The sequence below is a fragment of the Aulostomus chinensis genome, chromosome 1 (genome assembly GCF_037954235.1).
Source record: "Aulostomus chinensis isolate RoL2024-O1b breed Wild chromosome 1, RoL_Achi_v1.0, whole genome shotgun sequence".
Taxonomy (NCBI): Eukaryota; Metazoa; Chordata; class Actinopteri; order Syngnathiformes; family Aulostomidae; genus Aulostomus; species Aulostomus chinensis.
In genome coordinates this window covers 54,417,423-54,429,959 of record NC_141320.1, presented here as the reverse complement: position 1 = coordinate 54,429,959, position 12,537 = coordinate 54,417,423, and the positions used below count along the sequence as shown (strand labels likewise).

Below are 12,537 nucleotides of genomic sequence, written 5' to 3'. Positions count from 1 at the left end.
TGTCCCCCCCAGGGTGATAAACCAAATGTGGAGCTGAAGCCCCACTATTCCCAGGCCTGGATGAACATTGGGGGGGTCCAGCACAACACATCTGACATTGTGAATAAAGTGTTGTGGGATGGAAATGAAGTGATGACTGCAATGACTGAGTTCACCTCCTGATAGTTTAACCTCATCTGTACAGCACAATGGGTGATGTATATGGTGTTTGCAGGTTTAGGTAATTACCATTTTGGCATTTTAACAAAATTGCACTTATGGTATCTTGGGGCCGGGATTCCCTCCACATTGGAGCAAATGGTTTTGCTCCAGTGTGTGTTCTCATGTGTGATTTCAGCCATCCCTTAACTGAGAATCTTTTGCCACAAACTGAGCAGGTAAATGGTTTCTCTCCAGTGTGTGTTCTCATGTGTATTTTCACACATCCCTTTTGTGAAAATCTTTTGCCACAAACTGAGCAGGGGAATGGTTTCTCTCCAGTGTGTGTTCTCATGTGTCTAACCAAACTCCTTCTGTAACCAAAATCTTTATTGCAGGTCGAGCACCTAAAGGGACGCTCATCCTCACTGACTTCTGTCTGAGATTCAGAAGGACCAAAGGTCACGTTCCTGATGATTTCTGATTCTCCTTCAGTCTTAACTTTTTTCTCTTTTGAGCTGCAATGACTCACTTCCTGTCCTGGCTCAGTTTCTGAAACAAATTCCTCCTTGAGCCAAAGGGTTCCTTGTGCTCAGAGGTGGCCGTGTTATCAGGTCTGACCCAATCATCCTCACTGACTTCAGTCTCAGCTTCAGAAGAGTCTGACATCTGGTCGTCAGTCTCAGGTTGTACAAGTGGATCTGGATCTACCTTGCTGGCTGGTTCTGGTTCTGGTTCTGGTCCTCCACACTCTTCTCCATCAGCTTCTGTTTTCAGATGATGAACTGGGCTGCTGCTCAGAGACTCTTCTTTCAAGTTCTCCTCAGTTAGACTCTGATGAAGCTGTGGGAACTGAGGTTTCTCTTCGTCCCCTTCACTCTTCACAGGGACCAGAGTGAAGGGGAACGTGGTGATATCAGCCTCCTCCTGCCCTTGAAGCTGCGCTCCCTCACTGGTCCAGAGCTCCTCCCACTCCTCTTTAATGTGGGGGGGCTCTGGGTCCTGCAGCTCAGGGGGAACCTCTTCTTTAATCACCAGCAGCTGCTCCACATCAGGAGGACACAAACAGCAACATCAGAAATCTCTTCATTTGACTCTGAAACAGCGGAGCAACAGACAGAAACAGAAATCAACTCAATGAACAGAGACATCCTGCTACTGATGACCAGTCAGCAAACTGGGAACAGAAACGCTGGCTTCAGATGCTTGGATCAACGTTGTGTCACCCAGGTCAAAGGTCAAAGGTCCCCTCTGCTGAATGTTTTTGTCCATTCATGATCGCATCTGCTAGTCAGAATGTTCATTTCTAGAATGAGACCCTGTAGGAGAATGAGAGTTCAGTCCCTAGAACCAGAGGGAACCTGTACCAATGCTAAACTTGTCAGCCCACCTACACTCACAGCCAGGGAGGTGCTGGCCACTGGGAGAAGTGGAATGATTCCCTAATGGCCGGTCCAGCCCAGGCCAACCGGGCAGTGGAGAAAAAAAGGTTGTTTTTAATGGGCTGATATAATTTCCAGTGTACAGGATCATCTTTGAACAAGGTAGCACCGTAGCAGCCTACAGAAGAACGACACAAGGACACCAACATGCACAGCATGCTGGGCCAGCCTGTCACACACGACTCAGTTAGCAGGAGTTAGCAACACAGTGTGAATGTCCCCTCAGCTTGGTCTTGTCTTGGTTCAGTTCAATGGTAACATGCTTCTGATGCCTGTCAATGGGAGTGTTCTTAACATTGACCATTGATATACTATTTCTATACTGTATTGCAGTGGTTTCCAAAATATTCCACTATTTACTTGTTTTGTCGGAGAGGCTTTAATGTCTGTCTTTGATGTCTGAACTCTGACTGTGATGTCATTGGTGCTGACTGAATTCTACCCCCTGACAGACTGGGAAGGCTCCTATTGGTGATGTCATCATAAATATATGAAGGCCTTGTTTCAGTGTCAGGAACCAATCAGAGCAGCCTTCTCCTGACTAAACAGCTCTACTCATCAAGCCCCTGACCCCAGACTCTTCTTGGTGAACTGATCAGAGATCAGATTAGTAGAGAAGCAGTGACACAAAGGGAAACTTCCTCATTCCCTGAACGCAGCTTCATCAAACAGAGCAATGGTAACTGTTCACCTGCAGTAGTGATGTCATCAGGACAGGAAGTTGATCAGACATTGGAACTTTGACTCAGATCAACCAGGGAGGGAGGAGTTATCAGAGTCTGATTGTGCTGATGAATCATCAGAACTCTCCATCACGCCGTGGTCTCAGCGTTTGACCTGAAGTCCCAGGCTTCAAGGGTTCTCACCAAACTCTCAGGGTGGGTCTGACCACATCTGAGCAGGACACCATGAACAGGCTAAATGAGGACATCTCGCTGTCAAATCTGTCATTTCCTGTTGCCAGTAGGTGGCGCTGTGGTCACTACTGACCTGTAGATGTGTTCAGACTGGGATGTTGATCAAACCTGGAAGTTTCAAACAGATCTGACAGGTGGAGAGGATTCAGAAGAGTTGAAGCTTCATTTTAGTTGGAGCCTGAAAATGAGGTGAGACTGAGGGCTCACAGGAGTTGCAGGTAGGTGCTGCCCCCTAGTAACCCAATGGAGAATGACATGTAATGACATGAACGTTCTACATTTTCCATTTCTTGAGGCCGTTACATAAAAATATGAAGTTGATCCAAGTCAGAAACCTTCAAACTGGATGTGAGTCCAGTTGTTTCAAGTAGAGTCAATGGTGACACCCCAGTAGTTTGTAGTCTGCTGGGTATCATAGAATGTTTGCTAGTGAATGAAACGTGGCAGCCCTGCACCAACTGCTCAGAGTCCATGTTGCCTGGGTGGACTGCATGTTTGTGTTCCGTCGTCTGTCTTGGAAGCCTCGTCTGGTTCTTCCTCCACAGAACTCTTTGCTCACAGGACATTCCAGTCTGTTCATGACAGATGTGGTTTTCCAGGTCATGGAATGATTCATAGGGAATTGTTTTTGGGAGGCAGCATCCTGGAGGGTTTGGTTTGCTCTCCGTTTGCTCAGTGATTAAATAGAAACCAACCTTTGACATGACAGTGCAGTGTTGCTGATGTTTGTGTCAGGTAAGTTGCATGGATGGGTTTCAGCTGGAGGTTCAGAGGAAAGTAGAGAAGTCCTCCAGGAGCCTGGAGCTCTGTGGTGGGTTGGAGCTGAACTAGAGAGGATTGATGGTGGAGGACCAGGAACACGTCACTGGAATCAGAACCACACTGCAAGCCAGTTTGCTCTCTTGCTTCCTTCCAAACGTTCAAATGTTCCATTAGAAGTGGAACCTTCCTGTCTCACTTTACTGAGTCCCAATGAGGGTGTGGCTAATCTGAACAGGTCAGACCAGCGTTGACTGCACACTCCAAACATCTTATTAGGAAGGGGTGGTGAACACAAACATGCTAACTTCCTTAGCGCGAGCCAGAGACCAGTCAGTTTACATTCCAGCCCTCATTTGGTCTCAAGCTTTTGGTTTGTGAGTGAAAGAAGAATGGAATCCAATGTTGTTGAGGAAGTCAAATCAGCTGAAACTCAAACATTTCTGTTTTAATGGAGAAACTCCTGGTAAAATCTGGTTTTACCATCAAAAATAATCTAAATGATCTTTTCACCTTCAAACAAACTTTCCTTTCCCCGTGAACAATGAGCATAAATCAGCTGCAGCCATGTTTTAGGAATGTTCCTACTGTGTAGTGACCAGTGAGGAGAGGCTGTTACCATGGGGACAATGTTTACTTTGTCCTGTTACTAGGAGGAGGGATTTACCTGTGGCTGAGCATCAAAGGCAGCTTCAAGGAACCAGAAATGCCCTTATTTGGACATGACTTGGTTCAAGGATTCCCCTGAAATTCAAGGCCCTGAATGGGAAAGTTGTTACAAACCTTGTAACTTAAACAACAAACCAGTCAAACCACAGCTACCAGTTTAAACTTCAGACATGGAGGTTCATGTTCATGGTCGACTTCCAAAACTTGACTTCAGAATTCATTGAACTCAAACTTCCTCCGTGTGTGTGTGTGTGTGTGTGTGTGTGTGTGTGTGTGTTCGTGTGTGTGTGTGTGTGTGTGTGTGTGTGTGTTGTATTGGATTTGAAGGATGTCAAAGAATAGAAAACTGCCTCACCACCAGAGGGCAGTAGAACATCAACCATAGAGGCCCACTGAGGAATGAACACCACCACCAGCAGACAGCTCTCCCTCCCTGACAGCATTTAAAGGAGGTTTACTGGAGTGACTGGTCTGATCAGTCACTCCAGCTTCCAGTAAACCATTCAGTTGAAAATACCAGCAAGTCCCATAAACCTCCTGAACACAGAGAGGGAAACATCCCTCAGAATAAGGACACACAATAAAAACCAAAGAAATGCTTGGGTCCGGTCCCCCCTGACTGAGGACACCTGAGCAGACCTGACTCAGGCTGACCAGGTTGTGTTTGTTCATGTTTAGTGTTGGTGAGTGTGTGTCCTTGTGTGTTTGTGAGTGTTCATATGTGTGGTGTGACTGAGCTTCATCCAGGAGTGTGGCTGAGAGGAGCAGAGAGAGAGCAGTGCTGTGTGAAAGGAACTAAACTCCACGTTCCAGTACACAGAGCTTGATGGGCTCTGTTGGTCCTCCAGCAGTCAGACCTGGGTTCAACACTGCTGCAGTTCTAAATCTGGACCACGTTTTGTTCAAGTCTAATTCATGTTTCCCCTTCACAAAAAACTGGTCATGCATTTGTTTTTAATCAAAGAATTCTTGTACTTTATTCCATCAATGTGAACCCTTTGTTCATGGAAACCGTTTCATCTAGCAAATCTATAACCTGCACTTCTTCTGAAGATCTTGTGTCGCTCCATGTTGGAGTTCCAAAGTTGGAGGTAAGAGTGAGGGTGTGAGAGGAGGGCTGGACGGGTGAGGAGGGAGAGGTTGAAGTGGATAAAAGGCCAGGCTGCAGCACAGATTGAGGAGTTGTTGTTGCCCAGTTCTGATGGAGGAGTCAGAGTGAAAGGAGGGATAGGAACCTGAAGGAGTGAAAGGAGAGGTGTGTATGACTGAAGGGGAAACGCCTCCTGGCTCCTCCAGCTGTGATTGGTGGGAATGGTCAGTGGGCGTGACTAAGGTGTGTGTGGGTATTGTAGTACAGTTGACTAATAGCTTGGCAACCGGCCCAGAAGATACACAGACACAGAAAGTTAAAAATAGTCCCCCCGTGCTCACCTGGACTCCTGCACAGACGTTCATGTTTTTCCTCTTGTCTTTTATTCCAAGTGCCAATAGAAGAACAGGTTAAAGGTGCAACTTGTAAAATGAGTATCGTATCAACCGTCCTAATCGGGGTGAAGAACCCAGAGCTTTTAAAAGAAAGGTTAGAAATTTCTGAAAAGTGGGAGAAGCGAACCAAAGGGACGACCCCAGCATGGCCCAAGGGTGGCACCTCTGATGTGTAAAGACTTCAGTCAGATAACAACATGAATAATATTGATGGCAGTTCAGGTCTGAATGGGGGAGCAGGAGGAAAACTGGGAGATGATGATGAGACCCTGGACAGAGACAAGCTGCAGCTCTCCAAAGACGTCTCTCAGGGAATCCTGGAAGAACTCAATGTGACCTCACGAAGGTCTGGAAGTGTTGAAGCAGGGACAGGAACTCAACTGCTGCTGCTGGGATCCATCTGATCTGGAGCCATCACAGAGGCAGGCAGCACCATCTAGTGGAGAGATGGGACAACTGCCTGTAACTGTTTTCTGCCTGTGGCCTGACTGGTTTTCAGGTTGTTCTCGTTGACTTGTAGTTATGAGGAAGCGACGCCAGATCAAATGCACATAAACACCTGGACTGAGGAGGGAGAAGGAACAGCGTCTCTCTGATCCAGGTATGAAGGCCATGATTGATGGACATGTCTGTCCATGTCGGTCACCTGTTTGTCTTGAACCGCTAACTGAATTAAAGGAGGGGGAAGAAGGAGGGAAGAAAAGAACCATTGAATGAGTGTGCAGGTTGAGTTCAGGTGAGTTCAGCAGGTGAGAACCCCCCAGACCAACAGGATCCCTCTGACTGAGTCGGCTCCCTGCTTGAGTGTCCAGCTGAACCGTCTCCATCAGGACGTGTGAAGGTGGGATTCTAGCTGGTTCACAACGAGCGTCAGCGGGAACTTTCACAGCAAACCAGCAGCGCTTGGTTTCTCATGTTGCGTCATCAGGGAAGAATGCAGGGAGAGTCTGAACGGGTCCAACCGGATCTTAACATGCCAGACTTCACACTGGAGTTGAGGGACAGCCGCTGTGTGTCATCCAGACATGAAAGAGGGTCCTGACCACAGCATCATTCAGTGTTGCTGTTTGAGGTCCTGGAGGCGGAGCAGCTGCTAGAAAAGCCTGAGTTTATGATTCTGAGCTGTTGGAGGAGTGAAGCTGAGACTCAAACCTGGAATCTGATCCGAACCATCAGAGTTTCCTGATGCTTTGATCAACATTCCGAGTAGGAATGTTGGACTGAGATCTTTCCAAAGTCAGAGCTGCTGGTTCCTTCACCTGCACTCGCTGCTTCATGGAGATTCTGTTCTCCATCAGAAGGTGATGACACCAACAGTCTGATAGTCAGGTTGTCATGGTGATAGCTTCATTTGTCAGACTTTGATGTTGGATCTGATAACAGCTCTTTCAGTTCAGAGCAGCTAAACCAGACAAAGTTCAACTGTCCTGCTGGAGTCCAGAGGTTCAGGTCTTCTTGCTGCTATCAGATGACTTCCGTCCTCCAGACAGAGAAGAATGAATGTCTCTCCACCATGTTTCTGAAGAGGAGAAGGATTTGAACTTGGAGGAGTCATAAGTTCGGGTCCTGAGATGTGAAGCTTGTTGATAAATGAAGGTGTTGTTGTGTTTGTGTGAAGGTTTGAACTCTGATATGAATCAGAGTGAGGACCCAGAGGAGGGAGCCCCTCCCCAGAAAACCAGGCTGGACTCTACTGGTCCTGGACCTGGACCTGGACCTGGACCTGGACCTGGACCTGGCCCTGGACCTGGACCTGGACCCAGCTGTGTGTCCTTCAGAAGCAACAACTCTATGGATCAGCCGATTTATTTCAAAGATGGTCAACAGTCTTCTGGTCAGAGGTGAGCTTTGAGAACTGAAACTAATTTTTCTCAGGCATTTTTTTCATCATCATTAAAGCTTTTGACCTTCAACATTTTCCTGTTTTCCTGGATGATTTTTCCTGATCGTCAGCATTGATCAGTGTTGTTTCCATCAGGTTCTCTCAGAGGACACCAGACCCCCCCGAACCCAGCTGTGTGTCCATGAAGAGTGATTGGTCTATGGGTCATCCTGTAGACTTCAAAGGTGGACTGGAGTCTGATCCCAGGTGAGAATGTAAACTGTCTGTTCTGATACGATCTCTTCCACTCGAGCAGGGGGCTGTGGGCAGGTCTGGGACCAGCCACAGACCCCCCATCTCTGCTGGGTCCAGGTCCCTGCTACCATGAAGGTCCCTGGTGTTCCTTTACTATTGGTTCTTTGACTTCATCTTGTCTCCACAGACTTGATCAGCAGAACTCAGATGGTCTCAGTGGTGAGTCCATCCAGCAACACCCAGCACACCTGGACTCCATCTTTATGGTCCGTGAGGGTTCAGTCACTCACTGGAGACCAGCAGGTTTTCAGTCACATGACCTGTTGTTGCCTCCACTCGTTTCACTCTGACATTTATTCTGTTCCAGCTGCTGGAGGAGAAGATTGTTGACTTTGTGAAGAAGGAGCTGAAGAGATTCCGGAGGGTTCTGAGTCCAAATGAACCAGAGGAGTGGTTGGATGATGAGGAGGAGCAGAGGAGGAGCAGAGAGGCGTTCATGAAGATCACACTGGACTTCCTCAAGAGAATGAATCAGGAGCAGCTGGCTGACCGTCTGCTCATCAGTAAGATGATTTGAACAGCTTTAAAGCTGGAGTGCATCATGTTTTGATCCAAATGAAGGTTCCTCACATTCAAGCCCTCGTCAAACCAGTTCCAGCTTCCTTCCTGCAGCACCCAGATATATCAGGACCAGGACGAGTCCCAGTGTTCACCCTTGACTCCATTTGTTCTTTGTTCATTCAGGAGGAACTGCTGCAGCCTGCCGACGTCAACTGAAGTCCAACCTGCAGAAGAAGTTTGAGTGTGTGTTTGAGGGGGTCGCTAAAGAAGGAAACCCAAGCCTTCTGAATCAGATCTACACAGAGCTCCACATCACCGAGGGAGGGGCTGCAGAGGTCAATGAGGAACACGAGGTCAGACAGATTGAAGCAGCATCCAGGAAACCAGCCACACCAGAAACAACCATCAGACTAGAAGACCTCTTTAGAGCCTCAGCTGGAAGAGAAGCAGCAGTCAGGACCGTGCTGACAAAGGGAGTGGCTGGAATCGGGAAGACGGTCCTAACACACAAGTTGACTCTGGACTGGGCTGAAGGCAGAACCAACCAGCACATAGACTTCATGTTCCCGTTCACCTTCAGAGAGCTGAATATGCTGAAGCAGAGGAACTTCAGCTTGGTGGAACTTGTTCATCTCTTCTTCCCTGAAATCAAAGAAGCAGGAATCAGCAGGTTGGAAGAGTTCCAGGTTGCGTTGATCTTTGACGGCCTGGACGAATGTCGACTCCCTCTGGACTTCCATAACAACCGGACCCTGACCGATGCTACCGAGTCCACCTCAGTGGACGTGCTGCTGACAAACCTCATCAGAGGGATGCTGCTTCCCTCCGCTCACCTCTTGATGACCACACGACCTGCAGCAGCCAATCAGATCCCTGCTAAGTGTTTTGACATGGTGACGGAGGTGAGAGGGTTCACTGACCCCCAGAAGGAGGAATACTTCAGGAAGAGATTCAGAGATGAGGAGCAGGCTGAGACCATGGTCTCCCACATCAAGAGGTCCCGAAGCCTCCACATCATGTGTCACATCCCCGTCTTCTGCTGGATCACTGCGACCGTCCTGGAGGACCTGTTGACCACCAAACAGAGAGGAGAGCTGCCCAAGACCCTGACTGAGATGTACATCCACTTCCTGGTGGTTCAGGCCAAAGTCAAGAAGGTCAAATATGATGGAGGAGCTGAGACGGATCCACACTGGACTCCAGAGAGCAGGAGGATGATGGAGGCTCTGGGAAACCTGGCTTTTGATCAGCTGCAGAGAGGCAACCTGATCTTCTATGAATGTGACCTGACAGAGTGTGGTATCGACATCAGAGCAGCCTCAGTGTACTCAGGAGTGTTCACTCAGATCTTCAGAGAGGAGAGAGGACTGTACCAGGACCGGGTGTTCTGCTTCGTCCATCTGAGTGTTCAGGAGTTTCTGGCTGCTCTTCATGTCCATCTGACCTTCATCAACTCTGGAGTCAATCTGCTGACAGAGAAACAAACATCCTGGCTGTCACAAGTCTTCAGAGGTGAACCTGAACTAAAACACCTGCACCAGAGAGCTGTGGACCAGGCCTTGAAGAGTCCCACTGGACACCTGGACTTGTTCCTCCGCTTCCTCCTGGGTCTCTCACTGCAGACCAATCAGACTCTCCTGCAAGGTTTGGTGTCACAGACAGGAAGAAGCTCAGAGACCAAACAGGAAATAGTTAAGTTCATCAAGACGAAGATGTATGAGGATCTGTCTCCAGAGAGAAGCATCAACCTGATCCACTGTCTGAATGAACTGAATGATGGTTCTCTGGTGGAGGAGATCCAGCGTCTGCTGGGATCAGGACTTCTGTCCTCAGCTAAACTGTCTCCAGCTCAGTGGTCGGCTCTGGTCTTCATCTTACTGTCCTCAGAAGATCTGGACGTGTTTGACCTGAGCAAATATTCAGCTTCAGAGGAGGCTCTTCTGAGGCTGCTGCCAGTGGTCAAAGCTTCAACTGCAGCTCGGTAGGTGGATGAAGTCCTGGATGTGTGATGAGACTTTTACCAGTTGAACTTCATACGTGAGGAACACCTCTGGTTCTCATCCTCCTTCCTCTCATGGTCTGAGTCTCTGTGGGAAGTTGGAGCAGGATAGAACAGGAATGAACAGAGACCAGAATGTGGTGGAACAGGGAGGACATTTGGCCGATGTCCCGTCCAAAGAGTTTGGTCAGAATGATGAGAGCAGAACATCCTGAGCTGGACTACTAGATATTTCTTCTAGTTTAACAAGCTCTCCTCCACATGAAGGGAAGGCATTCATGAGGGCTGAAGTTCAATCATGATGTCCATGTTCTGTTTCTCCAACAACTGATCAGAAGAGTCTTTTTGTTCTGATCTCATCAGATGTTCTTCTGGTTTTACTTTGTTCTTCTCCTCCTTTTCCTCTGGTGGATGCTTGATAAATTCCCTCCAGAGCCCATTTTTCTTCTTAAAGTCTTTCTCCAAACCCTTTGTTCACCTTGGTTCCCTCCTCTCTAGGAATTTGTCTAAACTCCCTCAACAGACAACGTCGGTCAAAAAGAGTCCAAAATGGCTGTCAAACCTCATCCTAGGATTCCCTGCTGTCCTCTCCAGAAACTTCCTGTCAATCAGGACTCTCAGGTTCTGCTCTGAGCCTTCATTGCCTCTGGTGATTTGTTCCATCCAAACTGTTCCTCTGCCTGTTTGTTCTGAGTTTGAAGTTCTTCTTCATCTCTGCCACTGTAAACAGGCAAATGGTGGCTCCCACCAGCCACTAACAGTTGACTTTCCTCTGTCCATCAATCACATTGATAGAAAGATTGTCAATCAGTGCTGCTCTGTTCTCTCAGGTTCTCTTAGGTTCTACAACGACTGGATAGAAACTCCACTAAACATGAAGGAACAAATTCTGCAGTTTTGAATGATCAACAGATTTCACCAAATCCAACAAACCAAACTCTCACTTTATCCTGATGCTCTTCATGTCATCCTGGAAGTGGATGAAACTGATCGACGCGTGACCCGGCGCTCTAGAAACACAACTAACTAATATGGTTCTGCATCTGTCAGCCTCAATTTCAGAGGTCACACATCCATCAGCTTCTCAGTAACCATGGTGATCTGATCAAGAACCTGGCATTGAAGAGCAACAGCCCCCTCTCTCTCTGACCCTGGTTGGACTAAACCTTTCAGAGCCTCTCCTCCATGCTGTAGCTCATTATTATCATTCAGCCAAGGCTCCAAAGTTGCTGCTCACTAAATCTCTGCTGAAACTGATGACACTCTCTTTGATTGAGGAGAAGTTGCTGCAGAGCCTCCTGCTGGTGAAGTGAAGGACTGAAAACTGCTCCATTTGACTCCAGAACTGAACTCCTCTTCAGAATAACAGTCACAGTTCAAGCTGATGTTCTGGTGGAAGTGGATCTCTGATCAGTGACAGTTTCTAACTTCCAAATTGTTGGATCTTGACAGCAGAAGACTTCCAAAGTGTGGATTCACTCATTTTCTTCCAGTTTTCCCAGATTTATCTCTCCCAAACTGAGGTTGCTGATATTTCACAGCACAACTCCATTGACAGTGGGACATCTCCTCACTCCTCGTCCTCTCCTCCTCAACATTCAACATTGTCATGAATGTTGATCAAGATCTTCCAGGTCTCTGACCACTGTCACTTTTACCTGCTCAGGTGAGCGTTCAGTCTGATCAGGACTCTCCAGCTCCTCTCCACCAGTCCTGAATTCTCTTCCTCTTTGTCAGGATTCTGTCTCAGTCTCAGTTTGTCTTTGTGAGAGGCTCTTCTGCATGGACACCTGGACTCTTTGCTCCTCAGCTTCATGTTTTCTGCTCACAAATGGAGCGATGATGCTTAGCCTGTTGTTGTGTCTCTGGTTTGGTGGACGAGCAGCGATCTGGTCCCTGTTCATAGGAACCTCTCTGTTGTTGAAGAACTCCCTGACTCGCTGCTCAAGTGACTGCAGTTCACCTCTGGGTGCGTCCTCACCCTGCTGGTCAGCAGCTGTGAGGCAGCAGAGGTGCGGTGGCTGGTCTCAGGTCCAGACATCACCAAGTCCTCGTCCTTGTTTGTTGCTCCAAATCTTCCCCTCTCTTTTCAGTCTCTTCTCTTCTCTGGTCTTCTTCTTTGATGGCAGCCTTCAGGTGCTGCTCTTCATCAGTCTAATCTAGTTGGTCCCTCTGTTGCTGGCAACCTGACGTCGATCCTCTGACTTGAAGTTCAGAGACTTTTGAACTTCCTCCTCGTCTTCTGCTGGTTTATTAGCAGTGTTTTCTTTGGTTCATTCTGAATGGACTTGGAAAGAAAAAAGAAAACAACTTTCCTGAGAGACTCCAGCTCATCCAATATGGCCGCTGTGACATCACATTGTAGCACACGTCATCAAAAGAGACCAAAAATAGTAGAAATCAATCAGACAAGTTTTTTTTTTTAACCTGTCCTGTTCAGCAGCAGCATCCATGTTCCTGGTGCCTCGTTGGACTGAAGCAGTTCTACTC

At 47.8% G+C, this 12,537-nt stretch overlaps 1 protein-coding gene across 5 annotated transcripts in view; it reads left to right on the top strand.

The window, feature by feature from the left end:
• Positions 1–5,934: 5,934 nt before the first annotated feature.
• The window catches only part of LOC147272259 (NACHT, LRR and PYD domains-containing protein 3-like), a 28,760-nt gene continuing 22,157 nt past the window's right edge, over positions 5,935–12,537 (top strand). For all 5 annotated transcript variants that reach the window (XR_015116411.1, XM_086206032.1, XM_086205830.1 and 2 more), the window contains exons 1-6: positions 5,935–6,011; positions 7,029–7,251; positions 7,389–7,499; positions 7,675–7,753; positions 7,855–8,050; positions 8,232–10,029. Coding sequence is in view for 4 of the 5 variants with exons in the window: in XM_086206032.1 (XP_086062158.1) it covers positions 7,043–7,251; positions 7,389–7,499; positions 7,675–7,753; positions 7,855–8,050; positions 8,232–10,029 (2,393 nt within the window). In the remaining variant the exon portion in view is untranslated. The remainder of the gene's footprint in view (positions 6,012–7,028; positions 7,252–7,388; positions 7,500–7,674; positions 7,754–7,854; positions 8,051–8,231; positions 10,030–12,537) is intronic.